General features: G+C 34.2%; 1 protein-coding gene and 1 long non-coding RNA gene across 23 annotated transcripts; one reads left to right on the top strand and one right to left on the bottom strand.

The window, feature by feature from the left end:
• Positions 1 to 271: 271 nt before the first annotated feature.
• LOC114307491 (uncharacterized) lies at positions 272 to 15787 on the top strand. 21 transcript variants are annotated; one of them, XM_082903019.1, is made up of 8 exons: positions 272 to 672; positions 5544 to 6040; positions 11702 to 11779; positions 12292 to 12375; positions 12662 to 13386; positions 13495 to 13628; positions 15142 to 15185; positions 15292 to 15787. In XM_082903019.1, exons 6-8 carry the CDS (start codon positions 13503 to 13505, stop codon positions 15455 to 15457), a joined length of 336 nt encoding a protein of 111 aa, XP_082759145.1. In that variant the 5' UTR covers positions 272 to 672; positions 5544 to 6040; positions 11702 to 11779; positions 12292 to 12375; positions 12662 to 13386; positions 13495 to 13502; the 3' UTR covers positions 15458 to 15787. The 21 variants fall into 21 exon arrangements, 2 of the variants coding, with proteins under 2 accessions (XP_082759145.1, XP_082759146.1); XM_082903020.1 differs by lacking the exon at positions 272 to 672 and having other exon boundaries at positions 942 to 5682; positions 5884 to 6040; XR_014349337.1 differs by lacking the exon at positions 272 to 672 and having other exon boundaries at positions 4227 to 6040; positions 13495 to 13718; positions 15131 to 15185; positions 15273 to 15299; positions 15346 to 15787.
• Positions 15788 to 16497: 710 nt separating this feature from the next.
• On the bottom strand, positions 16498 to 24434 carry LOC145806349 (uncharacterized). Of its 2 annotated transcripts, none has more exons than XR_014349320.1 (5): positions 24273 to 24434; positions 19842 to 20021; positions 17368 to 17480; positions 16929 to 17080; positions 16498 to 16853 (listed from the first exon to the last, which is right to left on the bottom strand). It is a non-coding gene; the product is annotated as an uncharacterized LOC145806349 (long non-coding RNA). The 2 variants fall into 2 exon arrangements; XR_014349321.1 differs by having other exon boundaries at positions 19842 to 19958.
• Between the last annotated feature and the right edge of the window lie 3109 nt (positions 24435 to 27543).

The raw sequence follows: 27543 nt of genomic DNA, 5'->3' as shown, positions 1-27543 counted from the left end.
ACATTTACACAATCGATTTATTTACTGGTGATGCTATGGTACATTTGGATGTACCATACATCAATTATGAGATTATGTGATTTGATATCATAACTAATATCATATAAATCATAACTATTCTCATATTAACTCATAACTTAGTTATATTTAGTTATTTATATATACCCTATTATCTCATAACTACCATATAACTAAATTAATTTAATAATTTAATTTTGAATTGTCAACCGGTGTAACCGGTTGCCAAACAAGCAAAGTAATCAGAATTCCAAGAGTCCCAAGTCAGTTGCCTCCCTCTCTTGTCTCGTTCGTGCTCTTGCTCCTCTTCTCCTCCCTCCTCTCTTCCACCATAGCCGAAGCTGCAGCGATTGTTGAAGTCCAACGGTCAAGCGTCGGGGCCACCATTCTTCAACTTTCTCTTCTCTTCCACCATAGCGAGCGAAGAACGATTGGCCTCTCTCTCTTGCTCTTCACCTTTCTCTTCTCTTCCACCATAGCTGAAGCTTCCGCGATGGCCAAAGACCACCAGCCCCGTCGGCGATCCACGCCACCGTTGTTGAAATCTTCTTCACAAGCCATCACTCTGTTCCCATCTCCACCATGGGTTTGTCAACAAATATTTTCCCTTCTAGTCGAATTGAAAATTTACAAGAGCTCTCTTCTGTAGGTCAGGTATGTTCCTATTTACAGCCACTTAAGATAGCTGTGCCATTGGGGCTTTGATTTCAAAACCCTAACCCTTATTGAATATCTAATATTAAGGTTTGTTCTCAGTCAAAATTAACATCTGTAACCACCCAAGATAGGGCTTTGATTTCAAAACCCTATCCCTAAAAAGTGAATAGCTGATGATATTAAGTTTTGCTCACATTCAAAATTAACAACGGTTCTCAATCATATTGGCATTTGTTTAATTGCTTTCTCTTTGCTATAACATTATACGTCTACATGCTGATTAAACACATAGGCGACCCAGCTCAAGCTTTTTTGAGAAAATCTAAAAGTGCACCTAAAGAGAAAAATCTAAACCAGTTTTTTTTACAATGTAAATTTTTATATAAAATAAATTTTCTCTGTTTTTAAGCTACAAAATTACTTTTAAGTTTTAGTTTTTTTTTTTTTAAAGTTTGGCAGATCCAAATTTTTATTAGACACAAGTAAAATAAAAAATCTAGACATATTAAACAAACACTAATTTTAACATAATAATGTGTAAAAGAAGATTTATAATAAAATAATATAATCTAATTGGTGTATTTACTTATCTTAAAATGATCTGTGGATCGAGCTTGAATGGTGTTGTTTGATAGAATAATTTATCTGGGTCTTGTTTTGATCATATGATTTTGTTTTGAAAACCAATAGATATGTAAGAAATTGTAGACCTTGTTTGAGTTTTTGATTAATATGTTGGAATCAAAAGAGCCTTCTTGGATTGTTTAGTACTTCCTGATATGAAATTTTGGATTTGAAAGTTGTGTGCAAGATTAGTGTGATATGGGAAAACCCAACTCATCTTAACACTCTTGTTCAAATTAGAGTTTTATCAAAATTTTCCAAAAAATATGAATAATTTTTTTTTTGATGAATTCTTTTCTTTCAACTTAGGCTAGTTGAAGACAGGTGCAACCAATTTTCTTGATGAATTCTTCAAAAATTATTATCTAGAAAATCATTTCGTTGTGTGTATGTGTATTGTGATTTTATTGAACCCTTTGATAATGATAATCTTGAACATTGTTTATAGATTCAATGATAATACTTCTTGTTTACCCATTTTTTGGTTTACTGGAAACTTACTTTCCTATGAGAAATGTTACTTTCTCATATTTGTATATTTAAGATATACATATATATATATATATATATGTATGCGAGCGCACACACACAGGGGTGACCATTGGTTCAATGGTAAAAATCTTAGCCTAATAACCTTGAAGTTATGAGTTTAAGTCTCGAGGTAGCCACTCTGTGTACTATGTCAAAGGTTAGGTGTGTATCCAATCTTTTCCTTCCCCAACAAATGTTAATGTGTACTATTTGGGCATTGTTTATATACATATACACACATAGAGATAGCATATCATATGCATATAGGTATGTATATATGCATACATATAATCTACCCTTATACCCATTAGTTTTCTTGATTGTTTGTATCAATCTTTAGACCTTGAAATCATATATTTAATAAATTAGTAATTATATCTCTTGTATTAATTTTTTTTTTTACCAATTTTAGATTTACAGTGAATTTGCAGTGTCTAATTAGGTAGCATAATGGGGAAATGAGGAGTGGTACCTGGAGGACCCAAGACTAATAGCCCTTAGTAAATGGTTTTGTGTTACCTACTCTTCAGGGAAACATTATTCGACCTTCTCTCTTGACTTCTAAGTTAAAGTTGCTTTTAAATAGCAACTTTTGTGGTAGTATGCCATTTGTTATTTCTTTTGTTTTCAACTATTCTTATTGAAATGTTAGTACCTATGACTCATCAATTATGCCAATAGGCCATTGACAGAACTTCCATGCTTTGGAAGTTTGGCAGTGATTGCAATTGCAAATTAAAACCTTTCAATAGGTATGGCAAGAAGAAAAAATTTAGTTATGGTTTTGGAAAATATGTTTGCATCACTTGCATGTTCTATTCATTTGTGCTATTGCAGATTTTGTACTTTTTTCTTACAGAAAACATGTTGCTATTGTTTGATTATTGAAAGAACAAGGTAAAAATTGACTTATAACATAGTCCAATTATTTGAAGATGGTATAGAGCATCTTGGATGTGGACTAATGGGAATTTGTGCTCCAATTCAACATTCTAGTGTAAGTTGTAGAAATATTTTATTTTAATTTTTAGTCAAAACCTTTTGGATTCCATTTTAAAATAGTATTTTGTATGCATTGAACGTTGAAAGCATATGGCCTTTTTTTGAAATGTGCCTTCTGGATTTCCCAAAATCTCCAAGCAATCAATGTTGTATGGTACATTCTAATCGTGCTTTATTTATATATTTTGTTACTTAATAACTATCTTTCTAGAGAAAAAAACCGCATACATTGTTGTGCTAGTTACTTTTTAAGAAGAAAACAAATTGATAGGTATTATTGTTTCTGTTTACTTTTTAACGGTGAACATATAATTTTTCCTTAGCTGCTATGTTTGTCATAATCTTATTCACTTTGGTATAGCTTTCTCTCTCTCTCTCGCAATTGAAGGTTGTTCATCATGGCTTGCCATATGAAAGTGTTCCATGGGAGCTAATTTTAATTTAAAACTTTCTTTTTAAATGGATGGCTTTTCTAAGCTTATATTTGCTTTAAAATTTGTATGGGTGCTTTAAGTTTTCCATTGTCCCATGTCTCCATGTTGATGATAGAGATAAGAATGTCGTAGTACCCCTTGACATAAACGCACACCAGCCCCAGTATTTTTGTTCAAGAGTTCTATAGTTATTCTAGCTTGCATGTGTGGACACATACTAGCAAGGTGGTTAAGTACAAGGTTAGGTGGGTTTGTGATTCAAGACCTCTCTTGCCAAAGTACTCCTGGCTTTTGCCAACTCATACGACTATGAATGGGAAAAAAAAATGTCCTCTTAAGATTCAATGAGGAAACTTGACTCGGGCATTATGTTTATTCACTAAAAGAATTACCCTAGAAACAATAAGCCTAACAGAAAATATATATAGTACTTAAATAGTACTTTCTTTTGCTCAAATGTGTTTGTCTACTTTGTTTTATCACATACCTTTAGATTTGAGTTTTGAACTCTTGATTTAGAATATCAAAGGAAGCTACCAAGGAGAGTTACTGAATTTAAAGAGGGATTATAGAGCAAACATAATAGTTGGCCAAGGTTGGTGGTGTGTTTTCCTATACCTAATCTTAATCTTCTCCTTCATACTTGGCTTCTATTTTTTTATTTTGTTATTTTTTATTTTTTTGTATACAAGTTTTGGATTCTAAAATTTAGTTGTGGTTTTACTCTAAAACTGAACACTAAACCAAATGCTTTTAAAATTAAAGACAGTCTCTTGCAGGAAATTCATCCAGTTACTTCTGGTCACAATATGGTAAGATATTGAGGTAGATTTTTTTATTCCATTTGCTAGTTTAATTATATCTGATTTTTTTATATATAAATTAATTATATCAAATTGTCATTCACAAACCTTTTCCCTACAATTGAATAAGGGTCATTCACAAGTTAGTTCCTCTATTGGCTCAATAATGGCAGGTAGATGTACATATATTCTAGAATTGCTTAAAGATTATATGGCTCCATCGTGTTAGTTCCTCTATGTTGGTGGTTATTCTCAGTTCCTCTAAATCTTTAGTGTATAGGCTAAATTCTTCTGGTTGTGCTCAAGGCCATCCTGGGGTTCTTAGTGAGAGAATTTATTTAAATTCTTTCTTTTTTTTCTTTTTTCTTTTTTTTTTTTATGGGGCTTTGGTGAATTTTATAGTAGTTGCAATGTGAACGAATAATGTAGAATTGTCTTTGATGTTATTAAACTGTTGCTACTGATTAAGTAACATGTGAAAATCTAGGTAATACCCTTTGAAAGTTCATGAATCATGATGCTTTGGGTTATCTTTATGGATATGAGGTTTGAATGCTTTTTTTCGATTAGCTTCTCCCTGCAATTGTATGTTTCATAAGAAACACAACTATGTATCATCACCCATTAGGTACACAACAACCACATTGATTTTTGTTGCTATAGAGCATTACTGGACCTCATCAATTTAATTTAATAGGTATTGCTAAGAAAAATAACATTTATTGGTTTTATTTCTTCCCAAATGCTTAAAGTTTATTACTTTAATTCTAAATTGATTCCACATAGAAAATTGTATTTTGCATCCCAACTTTAACATTTAGCAATATTTTTTATTATTAATTTGTCAAACATGTGTATCGGAAGCTAGCTTATTGGTTAGTCTACTATATACACTAAAATATTCCATCCACCAATTGTGTTACTTAATATTGATTAGTCTCTTGTATACATGGACAAAATGGATTGGAAGTATGGGAGAGTTGGGGGTAAGGAACCCGGTCAACTTGAAATTTTAACTATTGTTGTAATTTCCTTGCGTATAAAATTTACATATTCTCAATTCTTATTGAACAAATTTAGCTTTTGTTTAATTGTTTGCATACAAATTAGTATATCAACCTTGGCTCCATCACCCAAGAAACAAATAAAAAAATAGCTTTTTTTAAGTTCAAGTGTGAAATCTTGACTCACAAGTGATGTAAAATGGAGTTTTGACTCCTGAGTTTAATTTGGAGAAGCATTTGTTGAATTTTATTCATTGAATCTTATTTCATTTCTTCTTTGGTTTGCTTTTTCTTATTTGAATTTTTTTCCTGGCACTTTTATTTAGTAAAAAAAAGGAGTAATAGTGATGAGTGACTAGACCTTTCTTTTGTTATTTTTTTTTTCTTATTAAATGCATGTCTTCGAACTAGATTTTCAAAAGACGAGTGATCAAAACAATATTTGGTCATTATATGTTTTGTGAAAGCAGGTTGAAGAGAAATGGTATGCAAGAAGATAAAGAGTATGAATCAAAGAGCTTGTTGAAGGAGCACTAGAAGAGGCTCGCCAACATCAAATTGGGCATTAAATACGCAGAACTGCATGCCATTTCTTAGATTTGCACACATGTAAATATGCACAAGTGCCATCTCACTACAAGAAAATTGGCCTATAACCACGTTTTTGTTACGGCGTTTTTTGAAAAACGCCGTTTCAAAGATTTTTAAAATACTTTGCAGACAACTCATTTTAAAAAACACGCGTCCTACTTACTAACATATATCCCCTTTTTTAAGGCCCACGCTTTTTTCATTTTGTTCATTTCTCAGAGTCCCAAGATAGATCTAGGGTTCTGTCTCTTCATCACTCCTCTTTCTTATGGTGAAACTAGATCAAGCATCGTAGGCTCTGATTTACGATCTCTCTATCCACCTCTCTCCATCTTGGCTCAAAGCTCTCGATCAGTCCGATTTGAAGATTAATTTTGTGAGTCTCATTCTCTGATTTTTTTGATTTTGTTTATATACGAACACAGATCTGTATCTACGATCTTTGATCTATGTGATATATATATATATATATATACACACTAATTTATGTTAAAGAGAACACAGACCGATCGATCGATCGATTGATTTTTAGTCTATTGATCGATATTGAACACACACTCTCTCTCTCTGAATTTGATCGATTGATTGCTTTCGTTCAGATCTGTTAGTTTTCGTTCAGATCTCTCTCTGTAAGTTTTTGTTCAGATCTGTAATTATTTAGGATTTTTTTTTTATTATTTATGTTTTTGATTAGTAGTGTATGTTAATGTTAATGTTAATGTTTTTGAATTATTTTTTTGTTATTTGTAATCTGAATGTGGCAGCAGAGTTTTATCTATTTTCATCAACTTTTGTCGTTTCTTCTGAGCACTTATCGTCATTGGTAAATGCTCTCAATCATCTAGAGACTTTAGGGATATCTTTCATTTTCTTATATATATATATTCATTTTTCTTTTAACACAGCATGACTGTTACTTTATTAATCAATTAAACTTTTCATTGATTAGCAGTTGCAATCATTATTTAATTTGTTTATTTGTCAATATAATTTTTTATATTAGATCCCATGCTCTTCCTGTTAAGTGTCATTACTTTTTATGGATTAAAAGATTGAAATCAAGAAATGGTTTGTTGTTTAATCTCCTTTTAGAATAAATATTATGTTTACTTTATTATGCCTCTGACAAGGATGAATAATAAGCAAAACAGATCAAGTCCGGTTTCTTGATTTTGTTATTGCTAGTGTTAGAATCAAATATATGTTTGCTCTTTACTTGACAGCATTTTCAATGTACTATAATTGTGTTTTGGGGAATGTGGATCATCTAAAATAGTAGACTTTTATTCTTTTCTTTTCAACCTATGTCTCACTAATAAGTCACAACTTTTGGGTTTTGTCTTCTGTAGGAAATTCCAATTCGGAAGAAAGAAAGAAAATGAAAATATAGATTATATACCAAAGCTCCAAACTAGCCCCTTCCATATCACTTCCCCTAGAGATTGTTTCATGTTGATTATTTGCTTATGTAACTGCTAAAGTGATTTCACCTTCTGCATTTGCATAACAAATTTGGTTAATTTTGAAATTACAATAGGAAGTTACAGATGGTAGCAGGCTAGCAGCCCATGATTTTTTGAGACTTTATCTAAAAAATCAAAATTTGAGCTTATCTTTCTAGTTTTTGAACAATTGGGACTTTGGACAATAAGAATTTTTAATTTTTTTTTTTTTTTTTTTGTGAAACATTAGGCCACCGAGCTAAGGTAACTCCCTCAACATCCCATTTGCCCCACCAACAATTTAAAAATAAAAATTAAAAATTAAAAAAAAAATTTGGAGGAAGAAGTTTAAATGCTCAATCTATAATTCCAATGACAGTATAGCCGCCATACATGTAGGCCCTCACATCATAATGGAATGTGATTTTAGCCCCCTCCCCTCCCTGTTCTAATATCCCTGTTCATATTTGTCCATTTACAGTGGTGGCAATCCTATTGCCTACTAGGTTCTCTCACCACCAGTTGGACTGGATTTTTATCTTAATTTGGGGAAAAGATGATTGTTTTGGACAAGATTAAATTTGAATTTTCATAAATTAGTTTTTTATTTTAATTTTTATTTTAAACATCTATGAGAGGAAGTTAGGCTGCACCCTAGGGAAGAATTTGGAGAAAATATTTCTAGAGCATAGATACAAATTGGCATGAAAGAACCTGTAAGCAAATGGTAATTATAAATGATCTATAATTGTTCGTCTAATGGATAAGGTGTTTTTTTTTTTTTTAATTATATCAAGTGTGATGTCCGGTTCGAGTCGTTTTGTTAGAACTACTTCCCTTTCCCCTGTTACCCTCTTACCAATTTTTCTTTTTCCTACATATAAATAATATTTTTAAAAATGGCCTATTGCAATTTGCATCATTGTTATGGCTGTGTTGAGGGCCTTTGGGTTTCAACTAGGGTGGGGTTGATCTTAGCAGTGTTCCCTTCTTAGCTGCAAATGGTTTAGAGTCTTGCTCATCATGGGCTCATTTCCAGGATTTTTATTGACTATAACTTTCAATAACAAGCAAATCATACGTCGCACCAAATACAATACATAAAAACCCAATCTTCATGTAAAAATGTGTGGAGTGGAAGCATGCTTTACCCAAACATTTTTCCACTATTAGGGAAGTCTATTTGTAGAAATTTAATGTATAAAGAGAAATAGAGAATTGTATTATTGATTGATTTATATTGATATCTATTACAATGATTCATGATTCCTATATATAGAAGAGGGTGAGTGTGTAGTAGGTAAGGAGTAGGTGAAGTGGAGGTGGTAGTGGTGTAGTGGGTTAGGTTTAGTGGAGTAGGTGAGGTGGTAGTGGTGTAGTGGGTTAGGTTTAGTGGAGTAGGTTTAAGTGGGTGAAGTAGGTGGAGAGTAGGTGGATTTTAACAGCCCCCCGCAAACTCAAGGGGGATAGAAACTAACCAACTTGAGTTTGGAGAGAGTAACAAAACAAGAAAATACATAAAAATAAAAGAGGATAAGAGACACTGTATGGTCGTGTCAGACCATTGGTGAAGACACTGGATAGTGGTGTCATAACGTTGTAGAGGACACTGTATGGGGGTGTCATAACCATGTAGAGGACACTGTATGGTGGTGTCATAACGGTGTAGAGGACACTGGATGGCGGTGTCAGACCGATGTAGAAGACAGTTTATGGGGTCATGTCGGACCGTTGTAGGAGACAATATTGTGACAGTTGTTGTGACAGTTTACGGAGTCTTGCTGGACCCTTGTAGAAACTAACCGGAATCAATGTCGGGACAGTTTACAGAGTCTTGTCGAACCCATGAAGGAGCTAATCGGAATCAATGTCGGGACAGTTTACAGAGTCTTGTCGGACCCCTGTAGAAACTAACCGGAATCAATGTCGGGACAGTTTACAGAGTCTTGTCGGACCCATGAAGGAGCTAACCGAAATCAATGTCGGGACAGTTTTACAGAGTCTTGTCGGACCCATGAAAGAGCTAACCGGAATCAATGTCGGGACAGTTTACAGAGTCTTGTCGGACCCATGAAGGAGCTAACCGGAATCAATGTCGGGACAGTTTACAGAGTCTTGTCGGACCCTTAAAAAGTCGCACCCTCAAAAGGTGTGCCCAATCTTTCAAAAGGCGTGCCATCAAAAGGCGTGCCCAATCCATAAAAAGGCATGCCAGATATGATGGCGAGGCACGTGAGTGCCTTGGCTGGCGCGCCCGTTTGTCGTCTGGCGTCAAGTGGCGCGCGATACGCGTGGCTGCCTCGGCTATTTAACCAAGACGGAGGCTGAGGCTGAGGCAGAAGCTGAGACAGAAAAACTGAGAGAAACCTCTGAAAAATTCTTCCTTTGCTGAGAGAGAAACTCTGTAATACGCTGTAACACTCTGTTGCCCAGAAAATGGCTTCGTCTTCCCGTGGGCTGCTCACTCTCTTTCCCGACCTCAATGAGTCAACAAGAGAGAGAACTGGTGCGGTGGCCAGTGAACCTCAACCAAACACCTCTGTGTTTGCTCCGTTGAACTTTCCGATGCGGTCGGTGGAGCAAAAAATGGCGGTGCAAACTGATATTGAGGCCAATCAGTATACTCTGAAGTCATGTGTGGAAACCATGACTGCGGTCACAAACTTGTCGCACCGGCTGCAGAGCAGGACAAATGAAGTGCAACAGTTAAACTCCCAGCTGGCTCTGCTCCAACGCATGTATAAGGATGCGCGAGCAAAGATAAGTGTGCTAAAGACAGAAAACAAGGAGCTGAAGCGGAAGGCCACCGTGATCTTCCGATTTGGAGGGCCACCATATGCTGTAGTGGAGGAGCAGGGAGGAGTGATCGTGCCCAGTGGAGTGGGAAACACGGAGGCAACACCGTCAAGGACCGCCCAGGACGGAGGCAAGAAGAAAAGACCGGCGGAATAGGCGAAAAAGTGAGGTCGGTGGGTGGCCGTCTACAGAAAAGAAAACAAATCTTGTGGTGTTGTGGTTTGTGTTGTTGTGGTTGTTTTTTTTTTTTTTTTGTTAAAATTGTGATCGGGGTTGATCCCTGAGATGAATAAAAGATGGTTTGGTGTGCAAAGCTATATGGTATGAATGGAATTTGAAAAAGATTAAAAAATAATGTGAAAGAAAAATAAAGAAAGAAATAATAAAAATATATTTGAAATCAAAATGAAAGATGAGGGAAATAAGGAAAGTGGTTTGGAGAAAATAAATAAAAATAATGGATTTTGAAATCAAACGGAGGAGAGAGAGGGGACAAGCCCATGTGAGAGAAAGAGGGGAAAAATGATAGCCGATGCACCCAAAAATAATCTAGCTGCTATCCACAGGCGCTTAGGGGAAGGAAATGGTAGCAAGAGACGGCCAACACCATATATGGCTATAGCAAAGAAATGGAGTATCAAGCTCAATGGGCTAGGATTTAGACCAGAGAGTAAAGCCACTGGTCCTGTTGAACACACACCTCCAAGGCTCAAATAATCAAAACATGCTTCACGCATTTCCTTCCTTTCTTGATCAGGAGATGCACAAAACACCGTATACAGGGCTCCAGTCATTCCTCCACCAGTTAAAGGATGACGCATGTTGAAAGCATCACCTATTAATAGTGCTCCAGGAGTAGGGTAAGGAGCAGCTGGCATACTTCTATTGGGCATTGTTCGAATACTTCCCTTATCAATTTCAGCTATAAATGAATCATGCAGCTCAGGTGGAACCTGGGGAGCCACCAGAGGGAAGCAAAGCCGAAGGCTGCTGCAAAGCCGAAGGCTGTAAAAGCGAAAAAGGAAAAGAAGGCTCCGGCTAAGACAAAAGCTGCTGCGCCAAAAGCTAAAGCCGCTGTGAAGCCCAAGCCAGCGGCAAAGGCCAAGCCAGCTGCGAAGCCAAAAACTGCTGTGAAACCGAAGGCTGCCGTGAAGCTGAAAGCTGCAGTGAAGCTCAAGGCTGTGGTGAAGCCCAAACCAAAGCCGAAGGCGAAGGATCCTAACAAGAGGCAAATGAGCATGGAGGAGAAGCATAGATTGAGTGTTGGGTTGTAGAGTTTGCCCCAGGAAAAGATGCCACAGTTAGTGCAGATTATGAAGAAGAGGAATTCACATTGGCCTCAAGAGAGAGGATTTAGGCAGTGATGGGAAGGTATGTGTAGAAAATAAGCGGAATAGGTTGAGGTCCGGCGGGCGGCCAAGGCGAGGTTGTCGCCCGCTGGTGAAACGAAAAATACTAAGTGCTTAACCTTGCTCTGATACCATGTAGAAATTTAATGTATAAAGAGAAATAGAGAATTGTATTATTGATTGATTTATATTGATATCTATTACAATGATTCATGATTCCTATATATAGAAGAGGGTGAGTGTGTAGTAGGTAAGGAGTAGGTGAAGTGGAGGTGGTAGTGGTGTAGTGGGTTAGGTTTAGTGGAGTAGGTGAGGTGGTAGTGGTGTAGTGGGTTAGGTTTAGTGGAGTAGGTTTAAGTGGGTGAAGTAGGTGGATTTTAACACTATTGCTGTAAAAAAAATCCAGGTGAAGGTTTCTAGTACTAAATCCATTTTACATCTAATCTCTAGGTGATGTCAAGTTTATTATATTTTTATGGTATGTCTGGTTTGCTAAAGGAGATCCTGCTTCACCGGTACTTCAGCAAGGTATTCTAATACTTTCTGTCTACCAATAAGGTGGCTTCCTCTTTCTTCTCCTTTTAAGTCATAATTTGTATATTTCTCTGTTTGTTGTTTTCACATAATGTCCATTTAACTTTTTTCTTTTTTCCTTTTCCTGCTTTAACAGATTTTAAATACCTCAAGTGTTATGTTAGAATCTTTATGCTTACTTGTAAACTTGAAGTTATTGCTAGCTTTAGATCTAGTTAGATTGGATCATATACTTGCTTGATTACATAATGGATATATGTAGTCAGCACATACGAGTTTTGAAGTCAAAATTGTGTTTCCTTAAGCGTGGTACACTGACTGCTTGCCTCTCTTCTTTGTATTGGACAGTTTGTGTTCTTGCTTCCCATTTTTCAGTCATTTGAATTTGTTCACCAAATCCTTGCCTTTCTGCTGTGTTTGATAGTTTGTTTTCCTTGCTTTGTGTCTGTTGAATTTTGGTATATTGTCCGGATAATACCCTTAACACATTTATAATTCTTCTGCAGTAACATTGTGGATGTGAACTCATATAATGAGTTGAAAGATGCAATTAGTCAGGGGAAATGGGCAAGGGGTCCGTGGTCTGCAAGGTAATTGTTTGTTTATTTGCCTCTTATTTTTTTGACCATGTATATAAGGGGTTTATAGGGTTGGTGTGCTTAGTGTCTTTTACACAGACAACATGTAAAAATCTGTCAGATCCTTATGAACATGAAATACCAATATGGTGATAGAGCAGAATGACAAAAATGAATTCAATGTAGGGGACCCCACATGAGCACAAAGCTTAGTTTGGTTTGGTTTTTAGGGTTAATGTTTATGTTTATCATAATGCAATTGTGTACTTCTAAGATCACTACACATTTGGTGGCACAGTGACAAAGATGAGTTGAGGGTGAAAGAAGAAACAGGGGCAACAATTCGGTGTTTTCCTTTTGAACAGCCTGAAGGCAAAAGTAAGACATGCTTGATGACGGGCAATCCAGCAGAGGAAGTTACAATTTTCGCCAAGTCATACTGAATCTCCAAGCATGCTCTTATATCCATTTTCTGGCAACTATGTTCTCTAATCAATTGATAGTGTTCTTCCTCATAATATGTAGTAATGATTGCACTGGGCTGTGTATTTTATGAATTGTTTTGAAGTTTCAAAGCTAATAGTTCATTATAAGTCATGATTTCTATAGAAATGTACATTTATGAAGACAATTGGATATGTTTGCAGAATGCTACTCAGAAAAGCCAGAAGGTATTTGTGCATGTGCTTTCAGAAATTGACGGTCATGAAATTAAGGAAATTGGTATGCCACTTAGGATAGAAACCTGAAGTAGATGCTACATCTCTCTCTCTCTCTCTCTCTCCTGCATCTTCTTTTTCTTTTTTCTCAGCGTCTTCTCTCGTTCTTTGTTGATTTTAAAGAAGATGCCAAGTTGCCAACTTACTTAGTGCCTCTAAAAAATTCATATATATGATATATGTGCATATTATCTTGTTTTTGTATCAGCTTCAACTTTAATTTCTACTGTCTTCTTTATTCAACAGGGTTGAGCACTTGCTGAGGGATGTGAAGGATACAACCATTAGCACCCTTGCAACAGAGGTATTCTTTCTTTACTGTTCTGGTTTCCTTTTCAATTGGACTATTTTTAAATTTTTTCCTTTTAACTTTTCCTCCAAGATGCTAAGGGTTTAATTGTGCTCAACATAGGCAGCTATATGGGTGGAGTTGATCTTTGGCAAAATGATTATAAGCATGATGATTATTTCAATCTTCAGTCCATGCATGACAAAACGCTTGAGGTGGTGTGCATTTCTGGAGCATGGCACCTTGGCAAACTTCAGGTACAAAATCTTGGTTTCTACTAATCCTCCAAATCATTGTAATAAGTGATTGAAATGGGTTCACCGAGCTGCCAAAATGTATGCTTCATAGTAAGTTTATTTGTATATGCTACCACAATGAGTTCTATGTGTATACCTATGTTTTGGTTTCATGGGTACTGTCCTTTTCTTTTCTTCTCCTTCTTCCTTTCCCAAAATCCCTCTACAGGTGTGTGGGAGAGAAGAAATAAAATTTACTTTTTGGAAGCTAAAATCTTGTTAAAACAGGTGTTTAATTTTTAAAAGATTATGAGATGTTATCTTCAATGCTAATTTAAAAAGTATATGTGCATGTCAAAAGTTTATGTTCACCTTTATAATGCCAAGCCTTTCTTACTACTATACTATATGAGCCTAAGCCTTGCATAGGAAAACCTTATCTGCGTAAATCTGTCACAACTACTAGAACTTTGGCTCTAGTATCCCCTAATTGGTTTGTACTACTTCATTTGGTTAGCATTTTCTACCAAAAACCGAAAGGGCAAAAATAATCACCATTATGCAGTGAAAACAAGAGTTCACTGTTTCATTTATGGTAAAGACGACATAAAACAGAACGTCAAACGGATGAAACAGAAGCTGTATAAGAACCATTACTGTACTTCAAACCTTTTAGAAAGGCAGAACGCAAGTGAAGAGAAAAAAATGGTGTTTGAAATACCAAAAGCGCTTCTACTTTCTTGCAAGCCTTCAACTGCTGTGGGTTGATGAGGATTCACTTTCTGGCAAATGGTCTCGAAGCCAACATTCAACCCAATTGTGGTAGATTCCGTAACAAAACTGCATGTCACCAAAACTAATGCATAAGCCACCAAGTAAATACAAAATAATAGCTACGTAATAATGCCAACACCCTTTAGAAAAATACAAAATAAATTCTAGAAAGCAATGTTATGATAAGGTTGAAATCTGCCTGCATTGGCTCATGTACACCACCATCATAGGATAGGCTACATATCATTAATCCCTGAAAGAAGCATTGTGTAAGGACTTAGTCCATTCTTATGTATTAGCGTACACATTTCACGCATTACGATTTTTCCAAGCATATTGATTGTTCATCACGAGGCTTTTAATTGTTTTCTCAAGAAAATGCCATGTAATCGAGTAAGAGTGAATTCTAACCCTTTGATGATATTTGTGTGAGTATGAGTTTGAGTTGCACCTTTAATTGTATGTGATAGGGCATTGTGAGCTTACCACAGGCTAGACTGTACCTTTGTGCCATGTGTCCCAAACCTATGTCTATATGACATCCCATTAGAGTGCACTAACCCTTTAGTGGAGTCAGTTAATGTGGTTTTGAACAGGTTTTGAACAGGTTCTAAAGAGGTTAATTTCAGATTTTGAACAGATTCTGAATAGGTTAATTTCAGATTTTGTATTTCAGATTCTGAACATGTTAATCTGGTTTTGAACAGGTTTTGAACAGGTTCTGAACAGGTTGATGTGGTTTTGAACAGGTTTTGAACAGGTTCTGAAGAGGTTAATTTCAGATTTTGAACAGATTCTGAACAGGTTAATTTCAGATTTTGAATTTCAGATTGTGAACAGGTTAATCTGATTTTCAAATTCAGATTCTGAAGAGGTTAATCTGAATTTCAGATTCAGTCAATTTGTGTAGAATGACAGGTTCAGAAGCAAAATCACAGGTTGATTGTTTGAAGCAGAATGACAGGTTCAGCAGAATGAAGTTCAGAATGATGCAGTCCAGAATGAAGCACTCCAGAATTAAAGCTCATAATGATGCAGTCCAGAATTTAAGAATGATGCAGTCCAGAATTACATGAAGTTCAGAATGATGCAGTCCAGAATGAAGCAGCATGGCTATGCACTATTGAAGCAGCATTGAGCAGTCCAAAATGAAGCATTTGGCAATAATATGTAATCTGTTGCTGGATTATATGTAATCTTTTGCTGGATAATATGTAATTTTTTGGAGTTGTTATAGATTATGAATGTCTAAGTAGCATGGTACGAGATTACATATTATTAGTAACATTTGGCTGTAAGTAGCATAGATTATGAATGTCTAAGTAGCATGGTAAGAGTCAAATTGAGGTCAATATGATGATTGTTGAACAGAGGTTATAGAAATAAATTTAATGGAATTGAGTTTTGCAGTGTTGTCCATCGAAGCTGAAGCTTAAGAAATAAATTTTTTTTTGGGTTTCAAGTACCTATATCCTTCTGTTTTCTGCTTAAATGTTTTAATGATTTCATGAATGAAGATGATGGTGAGTTGAATTTAACAATTGTTAGCAGTTATTTATTAGATCAATTAATAATATGGACATTCTTGGGAGAAAAATGACAGTTTGGGTACTAACATGGTGATTCTCGTGCCTTTTTTCTAATAAATTCTTTTACAGGATATGACAAACATAACACTCATGAACCTCCCCACCTTTCCACTTTACTGCCAAACTTTGTCACCATACCACTTTTCCTTAAAAAGGTAATGTTAGAAAACAGCCAACAAGCTCTAATAATAACACCTGAAACAAAACCTTAAAAGAAGCCAAGTGAAGGAACTATCAGTTGTGCTATGTTATCTATGCACATATAAGTAGATTTCTTTAATGCCATGTTTGATTTACTAAAGTAAAAGTTTCTTTAGTCTCCTTATAGGATGACCATTCAATTACAATAGTGAATAATTATTTCATAATTCAACATGTCCATTATAGAAATTCAAGAAATTCAACATGTCTAACATCATAATTCAACAAGTCCATTCAATCTATACAAGAAATTCATAATTCAATCCATACATGTCTGACATCATAATTCAACAACAAATTCAACAATAATTTCAACCTATCAACAGTAATTGAAAATAGAAGTCCATTGAAGTTATAAAGTTCATTCAATCCATAAGTACATACATCAAGTCCATTCAATCCATAAGTACATCCATCAAATTCCCCAAAAGCTATGAACTCAGTAGTTTACATTATAAAATATAAAACAATACAAAATACAATGACATAAAGCACGACATTCAATTTCTTCTCCATCTTTCGAAGCCTTCTACCATGCTCCTGAAATTCATTATCCATCTCATAAACCCTTGTACTTGGATCGTTAAATTCTTCGCTTCTTATAAATGTATGAGGTGCAGCATTGGAGATCACGTCGTAGTCATCATCATCTACGAACTTGAAGTAATTGCAGTGTTCCTCACTAATTTACAATGCATGACAATCAGTTAATCAAATCAGGCTAATAAATTTGCAAACAAATTTCCATAGTACTTACATATTTTGATGGACACACAAAGTACACACGCCCTTTATTTCCATTCTGATTGGTTCGCACAATGTGTATGGCAGCTGTTCTCCCATAATCACAAAATCTTGGTATCAATCTTAAGTAGCTATTGTTACTAGAGGAAGAAGCCATTTTGTAATCTGCATACAAAATAGAAGATAAATATATATATATACATACATTAGTAAACATAGCTACTATGAATTAATAACTTAGAGATGAGCTTTTAGATGAATATCTGGGCTGAGAATGAGATTAGGGTTCAAGGGCCAAAACATTTGCTACATTAGTAAACATATCTACGCTCATACTCAACCAGAGGCCCTACTTTGCTTACTTCTACAATCAAATCAAATTAAACCCAAATCAAAATGTGAACATCATGCTAAAGATTATTTAAAAAAAAATAAAAGGACAAAAAAACAACCTCCTCGTCACGAAGCCAAACCCTCGACTTCTTCCACTTATCTTGTCATAGTGCTTCACTTTATCAGCCACCTCTGATGGAGTCAGTTTTGCAACCCATTTATAGCAGAGATTCTAAAAGAAGAATGAAATCGTAACAAATAAAAAAAATATGAATAAATATATGGAAACTCGTTAAGGCAATTCATTTGGGTTCTTTGGTATTTTTCTTAATTGACTTGGGTTATTTTTAGGTATTTGGATTGCTCTAAAACACACCTGCAAGTATAACGTTATACACTGTCCAACTTATAGCAAATAACTAATCAAACTTATAACTTTATAGCAAAGAATTAATAAAACAAATAAAAATAAAATGAATCTTATTTCGACTATATATAATGTTAGTAATTAGAATTCACAGAATTTTTTTGACTTATCCTCCTTGTACAAGTTAAGATCTATTCTTCAATATCACGGAACGCCTTTTTTTCTTAAGACTTCAATAAAAGATTATTTTGGAAAACAAGGAATAATTCATTATGAATTAAGACCTAAGAAACTTCGGAATTCTGGACTAAATCAATGGAAAAACTGGTTAAAAGGTCATTATCAATACCATTTATCCCAAATTAGATGGTCTAGATTAATAGCAGCAAAATGGAAAAATAGAATCAATCAATGTCGTACAATTCAAAATCAATATTTAAACAAAGAGAATTCATATGAAAAAGACCTATTAATTCATTACAAAAAACAAAACGACTACGAAGTATATTCATTACCAAATCAAAATGAGAATTTTCAAAAATACTATAGATATAATCTTTCATCTTATAGATCTATTAATTATGAAAATAAGAGGGACCCATATATTTATGGATCACCATTCCAAGTAAATAAGAATCGAGAGAGTTCTTATAATTACAACACACATAAACATAGGGGCAAATTTTTTGATATACTAGGGGATATCCCTATCAAAAATTATTCAGGAAAAAGTGATATTATGTATATCCCTACCAAGCAAATTACTTTTTTTTAATATAAATGAAAATGGTAGTGAAAATAAAAACATCAATAGAAAGCAAAAGGAGGTTATACCCTCGAATGAAAAAAAAAATTATACACATGTTCAAATGAAAAGGAGGTTATCTGTCCAAAAATTTATCTATATGTTCAAATGTTATTTATTTGTACACATGTCACGTACTTTTCTAATTACTTGTCTAAATATCACCTAATTATACACATGTCACCTATTTGTCCCACCTTACCGCTACCAACCATTGTTGCCAGCTACCGCCATCCGCCAACCATTAGCAACTTTTTCAACAACTTTAGGAGTGATAAACGAACCAAACAACTTGAGCTCGACTTATGTTCAGCTCATTAAAAACTCATTCGAGCTCAGTTCGTTAAGTAAATAAGCCAAACTTGAATAGTCAATTGCTTGTTCGGCTCTATTTGATGAATCTAAAACTACCAAACTACTTCAGGTCGGCTTGAGCAAAAACTCATTTGATATCGACTCGAAAATTTAACGAACCAAAGTTGAACAAATTTTAAAATTCGCTAAAGTTATCAAAGCAAGTTATAACAATCAACTGTTCAGCTCGTTTGTTATCCCTAAAGAGGGTTTAAATAGGACTACAACTATTTCTCTTCTCATTTTACATCCCCTCCATACCTTATTCTCTCTACTACTTACAACACGATTTTGGAAGCAATTATTATATATGTAGAATCACTTGAAAAAAAATAAAATAAACACTCTAGAGGATTCATGCTTCGTCTGTGATGGGTGGCTGTAGGCAAAAATCTCAGTATAGAATTTTCAAATGTCTATCAAAATTAATGAATTTACTTGAACCAGACTCTCTTGTGATGTATTTGCCCTAGAGTTCTTTCTTTTCAAACATGTACATTTCTCTAGTCCCTCAAAATTATGTTTATTTTTGTCATGGGTGGGAAGCAAAAGTATCAGTTCAGAATTTCCAGACATTTGCATGTCATTCAACAAATTTGAGTTCAACCAAAAATGAATTCAATCTTTCTCTTGTGACATCATCTCCCTCTAAAAAAAAGACAGTACACCCACAAATATCCTACTATCAATTAAAATAAACAAACAAAATAAAAGCACACCTGCCAGTGCCCTGCTATCAATTAAAATAAACAAATAAATAAAAAAGATAGCACAAATAAATTCAATAGCACACCCGCCAGTGCCCTGCTATCAATTAAAATAAACAAATAAATAAAAAAAGACAGCACAAATAAATAAAATAGCACACCCACCAGTGCCCTGCTATCAATTAAAAGAAACAAATAAATAAAAAAAGACAGCACAAATAAATAAAATAGCACACCCGCCAGTGCCCTGCTATCAATTAAAATAAACAAATAAATAAAAAAAGACAGCACAAATAAATAAAATAGCACACCCGCCAGTGCCCTGCTATTAATTAAAAGCAAATAAATTAAAAAACACACCTGCTAATGCAACCGCTAGAGACGAAGGGATGGAGGAGGTATAGGTAAGGAAACCAAAATAAGCAGAAGCTGGATTAGCAGAACCAGACAAGGCCAACAGTTGAGGCCACACCAAAGCTGAGGCAAACAAAACACCTCAAATAGCAGCAACACCAGAATGGCAGTTCAAAACAACAGAGCCTACGTGAAATCAGAACCCAGAACAGTTCACCATACAGTAAACCAGTACAGCAAGGAGACTGGCAGTTCACCATATAGGAAAAGTATCATACTTGATGTTAAAACTAGAGTCGGCATTGGATTACCTATACAGGTGATCTTCAACTTATTTCTCATATCAATAAAACTTTTCCTAGTAGCAAAACTATTAAAAACTACTCTCAAATTTATTTTATTTTCACATTTTATTTATTTATTTATATTATTTATTTATTTTTTGTGTGTATAGTACCTCTAATACTTATTTTATAGATAATCAATGTGTTCTCTTTCACTCTCTTTGAAGAATAATAGGCGACTAAAAAATTGGATAAAATGATATAAAGTAAAGAATGTTCGGTTATTGGAATTTTACCATAAGATGCCACTTTAATATTTTTTCGTATATATTTTCATCTAGGTTTATTGGAATGTTAGTCTAGTTTCCAACATTTTGGAAGTCGTCTTCATGATAAATCACGCAAATTTGTGCAAATATTCATATATTTATCATGTCATCATAAAAATAATTATATAAAATTTTGAAAAATTACTATGCACTTGATTTTTGATACTACAATTCCCCCTATGATTCTGCCACAGAAAAACATGGACTTTACACTCAAAGTTATAGGTGGGGAATTATCAACAATTCTCGAAATTTCTGATGCTATTGAGGTTTCAGAAATTTTATAGTTTTATTTATTTATTATTTGTTTCACACTAAAATTGGAGTTAAAGAAGCAAGTAAACTTGTGTACAACACTATTGCATATGACATATAAAGAATAAAAACAAAATGTACAAGGACAATAAAAACAATGTAGATTTGATATTGAAATGAAATTTGTGTAGGACCTACTAAAAAAGCATAAAGTGGTTGGCCATTGGCTCAAAAATGGTTTGAGTTTATATATAATACAATACTAAAAATTATATATATATTTTACGAATGTATGTTGGTTGTACCCGTATCCTAATTTTTAGGTCTTTTCTCTATTTTTCATTTCTCAGTTTAGAAGAAAATCTATTTCACTAACACAAACAATTCATGAAGAAAAAATTGTTAAAAGAATGACAAAACTTCACAAGCGAAATCCATTTGCAAAAGCATGAGCTCTGAAATACAAAACCAACCTAGGCAGAGAAAATCAAATAAAAACAAAACAAAACCACAGAACCCAGAATTGCACCCTTAAGACAAAACTGACGTGAGACTCTTACGATAGATACCCAGATACAGATGTTCCACATAATCTAGTAATCCTATTTGCACTTCTCAGCACTCGGAGCCATGAAAATTAAAAAACTGAAATGAAAAAAGAAAAAAAATGCAAATTCCAACTATATTACTGGTAGATAATAAGAAATAGGAGCCAATGATGATTACATAATCAACCTACACACCATCACACAGATAACACATTAAACCCCATCACAAATCAACAATTAAGTAAATTGGAGTGCCTATTAGACCAATTCAACTTGCATGTTCAATAATCTAAAAAAATGCATGGGTTGTAAGATCAACTTTGCATAAAAAATGCTCTGGTTGGAGCAGAAAAGAGATATGAAAACTAGACTAGGACTTTTGTATAGATGCTGACAATCAATGTCCCCAAATGGTGGATGTAAGCCACCAAGTCCCCCAACTTCTCTGATTTTCTGGCTTTGATTTCATTTCCCAAACCAAGTTGGTGATAAGTTCTGAAATTTGAAGATTTAGAAGGAAAAGAAAACTAAATCAAAATGTTATTTTTAAATGGTGAGTTTCACCTTTTTTTGTGTCACATCCTAAAAGGATGCTTGTGATTGGAACATTGCATTGAAGAGAAAATTAAGGAGAAAACCAAAAAGAATGAGATTACTAAAGGCAATACATCAACCAAAAAAAAAAGAAGGAAAAAAACAGAAAAGAAAAGAGAAAAAAGAGTCCAGTCATATATTGAGATATGACAATGATCTCAAAACCATTTTCCAAGACCTCCTAAGAAGCTTCATGGTGCTACACCAAAATGGCCAACCACCCATATTGATTGTTAGCATTGATATCTTAACATAGTTGAAAATGCATACTTTCCAACATTAATGAGTATAGGCACAATAGTCATGATGTTGTGCACAATCATTCAACATACCCTATACCAATCAACCTAACATGGCATTATATTTTGCCTGCACACATCAATGGCATATAACAGTTCTTGTAGGACAAATATCAGATAAATGAAAATCGAAAAAATAATTACATACTAATAGAGTATAGATATGTATTCGGTGCAAATGAAAATTAAATTTTGAAATTTGCAATTACTTTATCTATTTCTTATTTATCTGATAGTCTCTCATTCTTGTAAGAGACATAAGGGATCTAAACCCTAAAATGAGGTTGCCTTTTCATGAAAAGCATTGGATTCCATTTTAAAGACCAAATCAGAGTCATCAATCCCCCTTTTCTATCTTTGCCTGTTCCTATCAAATGCCTGACAAAAACTGTCCTATAGAATTCACCATCCAAGAAAAGACTTTTGTTTATCTGAAATTTTGTTAGAAATTAACCTAAACTGATATTACTATTGAAAAAGGTACCCTACATTACTTGCCATTCAATGGAAAGAAAATATGTATTGAACATTTTTTACATCTCAAAATGAAGATAATCACACATGACAGTGCCAGATTAATGACATAGGTGAGCTCACAAATTGCCCAACATATTTATTACTTCAATTCTTGTATAGTTCTCTACAATTCCCTCAAAAACCAAAACAAATAGATAATTCTAACCAATCCCAAAAGAGAACATGCTAAAAATTTAAAGAAGGTCGAGATTATGAACACTACACCGAAGGTCCAACAAATTTATGGCCTGGATTATGGAGGCCTAACCATTTAGATGAACTATCTTAAATGGGTTTGGTTCTTAGTCAAATCAGGGTTGAGAAGGCAGAATTTAAACAATCAATCCAACAGAAAAGAGTCATAGACAACTCAAAATGCAAGGTGAGGGGGGAAGAAAGAAAAGAAAGGAAAAGTAGCCCTAAACTAAAAGGTATATATCTCATGGACCTATTTTAGTAATCTCTCAACTGATTATAGCACAAACACTTCTTTTGTTTAACAAATTATTTGAATTAATAGTAATCTATGTTCCTAGTATGGTGCCTCAAATCATGATTCTTCAAAGTTGGGTTGCAGAACAAAAGTCCAATAAGCAAATAGGGTAAGTTGAATGGGTTTATATAGTAACATCAAAATATCCATTCATTTCTCAGTTTATACAATTCCCAGAAAATTGCTAAAGGTAATACATCCAAACCACTTTAATTTTGTTTCTCATAGGAAAATCAAGCCACCACAAGAGTAATTGTTAGAAAAATAAACAGATTTCAATAAGCAAATAAAAAATTAGTCTCATATCAGTTACATGGTTACAAAATTCAATTACCAACACATCAGATTTCACACAAGCCAAATTTCAAGTGTATATATATATATATATATATATGTGGAATCAACACAAGATAATGCATTAAAATACAGGACATCTAACAAAAGAAAGGGAATTTCTATTACTTAGCAAATGAGCAATTCTGGCATGAATTTAGACCATGTCTAGCAGGGACATCATTATCATTTATCATTCATTACAAGAACCAAGGATGTGAAATGAAAAACAAGGGCATCATTGTCATTTATTAGTCATTATCCTTACAATAACTTTGTGATTGGAGAAAGGGGGGGGAAGATTAATATGATTTTATAATTATCCAATCCTACTGCTCCTTTAAAAAAAAAAAAAAAACGTGAACAAAACAATAAAGAAAAAACTAGCCATTGTGGCATTTTATCAAACACCTAGTAGATCCAAAATCAGAAGCATGAGACTTTACTCTGTGTGTGTGTAGAATCACCAACAATTCATTCACTTCAATGATTATATTGGGTAGAATATGAATATCATAATCAAAATACATAACATGTTAATCATTCTGTTTTCTATATTTTTTTTCCCAAATTAAAATCATTCAAGTTGTTCATGGAACCCTTTAAAGTAGAGAAGTTTTGGAGATGTTAGAACTAACGAATGGAATGACTTTAATCTCATCTTAACAATGAATTCCATTTACAGAAACACGTCCGAAACAGAGTGAGGGTAGAGAATGAGAAACCCAGAGACCAGAAGAGAGAGAGGGAGGGGTTGAGAAAGAGAAACAGAGACAACAAACTGACCTAGAACTCACGGTGGTGCTGTAGCTTGATGTCGGTGCAGGATGAACTCACGGTGTGGAGGATGAACCGTCCTCACGGTGGAGGATGAGCTCACGTTGTTCTCTGTATGGATAGATTATTAGGGCACAAAAGTTCTAACCAAGGAGTTGAAAACAAATTAGGCGCTAACCCAAATCAGAATTTTTTTAGTGCTTTAATTTTGGGTTTATGTAAAGACATGGAAAAATATCAAAAAAAATAAAAATAATTCATAATTCATAAATTGAACGGGTAAATCAGAATTTTTTTAGTGCTTTAATTTTAGGTTTATGTAAAGACATGGAAAAATATGAAAAAAAATAAAAATAAATCATAATTCATAAATTGGAAGGGTAATGTGAAAGTATTCCTGCTAAAAAATAAATGTGTGTTTTATGAATTTTTTTAATCGTTAAAATTATAATTTGTTGTAGTGAGAGAGAGATATGAGAGGAAACTGATAAACACACACAAAAAAAAAAAAAATTAGTAGAGTATTTTTTTTTTTCATTACTGCCCAATTTTTCAAAATTTTCCATCCAAAATTAGTGACAAAATAATTTCCTCAGTAAAAGGTCTCAAAATATTAAAAATGATTAGTAATGAAAATATATTTCTCACCAAATAATCTTAAAATATTTAAAATCAAGTTTTTTTAAAAAACAAAATGTAAAATTATTGGTAACGAAAATATATTCCTCACTAATAATTTTATGATTAGTGACAAATTTTTTTCTCACCAAAAGTTTCAAAATTTTGGCACCACCAAAAAAATTTGGCGAAAAAGCCTTCAACGACAAAACTTAATTTTTTCTCACCTAAAAAGAAGTATTTATTGACGCAAATAAATTTCGTCACCTATTATTTTTATTTTTTTATTATATGTGACAAAAATTTTATAATTCGTCACAAATTGTTCTTATTTAGTGACGAAATTTATTTTCTTCACTACTTTTCATCACCATAGGTTACTTTTCTTGTAGTGAAAACAGTGTAACTAAGCATATGAGTAATGAATTTTTGAATACTACAACTGTTAGAATACTCACTGGATTCAAGAATCCCCTCATAGAAGTTGCATGGGCATGTTGTGACTGCCTATTAGGAATTAAAAATGTAGGTGTAAAGTTGAGGAGCTCGACGCTGCTGCTGCTCCGACGCTGCTCCTCCGCCGCTCGACGTCGATCGATCGAGAGAGAGAGAGAGAGGGGTAAGAAGAGATTAGGGATTTTTGGGTTTGAGATTGGGGATTTTTTTGTTTTTTTTGGGGGGGTGAGGGGGATGGAAAAAAAAAAGGGAGGAGCGGGAATGGAAAAAAAAAAGGGGCGGGAATAAAAAATAAAAATATATATATTTTTTTTAGTCACAAATGAAATTTAAATAATAAAATAACGTCGTTTAATTTTTTTTTTTTTTTTTTGCGGCGGGGGTTGTCCTCATCAAAAAAATTTATTTTTTGTTAAAAAATATATTTTTTTGTAGTTAATGAATTTTTTTTTAAAAATATTATTATTATTTATTTGGTAGAAGTAGGGGTAATATTTTAATGAAAAATATTTTTCACTAAAATAAAAGTTAATTTTTTATAGTCAATGAAAAATATTTTTCTGCGGCCTATTTTTTTTTTTTTTTTTTTTTGTTACTAAAAATCATGAACTAATTTTTTGTGATAGAGGAAAGGGAGCGGCAATAGTGGTGAAGATGGTGGATAAGAAATGATGGTGATGGTGATGGTGATGGTGAAAGAGATTAGTAGTGAAGTTGTGGTAGTGGTAGTGTAAATGGAGTGACAGGGGTGAAGAAGAGGTAATGGTAGTAGTAGTGGCAGTAGTGGTAGTGGTGGTAATGAAGTGGTGGCGATGGCAATAGTAATGGTAGTCGTAGAGGTGAAGTGGCGACAGTGGAAGTAGTGGTGGTGGTGGAATAGCGTTTGTAGTAGTGGTGAAGGTGGTAGAGGAGATGGGTGGTGAGAGAGATAAATGTGTGAAAGACAGATAGAGGAGAGAGAGAGATAAAGTGATGAGCGAGAGAGAGAGAGAGAGAGAGAGAAAGAACGCAAACACAGTGGGAGAGAGAGAGAACAACGCAAACAGAGAAAACGGAAGTGAGAGACTGAACAACGCAAACACAGTAGGAGAGAAAGAGAGAGAGAGAGAGAGAGAGAGAGAGAGAGAGAGAGAAAGAAAAAGAGATAGAGAGTGAGAGACAAAAAAGAGACATAGAGAGAAGAGAGATGAACGAGAGAGATAGAGAGAGATAGAGAGAAGAGAGATGAGCGAAAGAGACATAAACAGAAGAGAGATGAACGAGAGAGACAAAGAGAAATATAGAGAGAAGAGAGATGAGCGAGAGAGATAAAGAGAAGAGAGATGAGCGAAAGAGACAGAGAGAGAAAAGAGATGAGAGAAGAGATAGATGAGTAAGAGACACATAGAGAGACAGATAGACAGACAGACAGATAGAGAAGAGTGATGAGTGAGAGAGAGAAAGAGAAGAAAGAAATGAAGGAAGATAAAAAAATAGATGAAAAGATATAGACAAAGAGAGAGAGAGAGAGAGAGAAAAAAAAAAGAGCGAAAAGAGATAAACAAGAGACAGAGAGAGATGAGCGAGAGAGCGAGAGAGATAAAGAGAAGAGAGATGAGAGATGAGAGAGATAAAGAGAAGAAAGATGGACGAGAGACACAGAGAGAAAGAGAGACAGACAGACAGATAGAGAAGAGTGATGAATGATGAGTGAGAGAGAGAAATAGAAAGAGAAGAGAGACAGACAGACAGACAGAGAAGAGTGGTGAATGATGAGTGAGAGAGAGAAAGAGAAGAGAGACAGAGACATAAAGAGAAAGAAAGAGACAGACAAACAAAGAAGAGTGATGAGTGAGAGAAAGAGAGATAAGAGAGACAGAGACACATAGAGAAAGAAAGAGACAGATAGACAGACAGACAGAGAAGAGTTATGAGTGAGAGAGAGACAGAGACAGAGAGATAGATGAAAAAATGGGTGAAAGGAGAAATGTTCAAAAGAGTAAGACGACGTCGTTTTTATTTTTATTTTTTTATTTTTTTGGTAACAGAAAAATACCGTTGCATTTATTTAAACCATTTTATGACTATATATATATGAAGCCGTCTCAAAGCCACAATATATATATATTTTTTAAACTTTTTTTTTGCAACGGTATGTATTACGATCGCAAAATTTTTTATTTTTATTTTTTCGACTGCAGCTGGTACCATCGCAAATACTCTTTTT

The sequence above is a fragment of the Camellia sinensis genome, chromosome 13, assembly GCF_055761805.1.
Source record: "Camellia sinensis isolate YWXY chromosome 13, ASM5576180v1, whole genome shotgun sequence".
Lineage (NCBI taxonomy): Eukaryota > Viridiplantae > Streptophyta > Magnoliopsida > Ericales > Theaceae > Camellia > Camellia sinensis.
Note: the sequence above shows the minus strand (reverse complement) of the source record. Positions and strands in the feature narration are given on the sequence as shown.

What these genes read in the sequence shown, in the direction of transcription:
- LOC114307491 (XM_082903019.1), top strand. Translation starts at nt 13,503, where the DNA reads ATGGGTGGAGTTGATCTTTGGCAAAATGATTATAAGCATGATGATTAT. An exon ending in GGCACCTTGGCAAACTTCAG is followed by an intron (nt 13,629 to 15,141) that starts GTACAAAATCTT and finishes GGTTTTGAACAG; the next exon opens with GTTCTGAAGAGGTTAATTTC. An exon ending in TTTGAACAGATTCTGAACAG is followed by an intron (nt 15,186 to 15,291) that starts GTTAATTTCAGA and finishes CAATTTGTGTAG; the next exon opens with AATGACAGGTTCAGAAGCAA.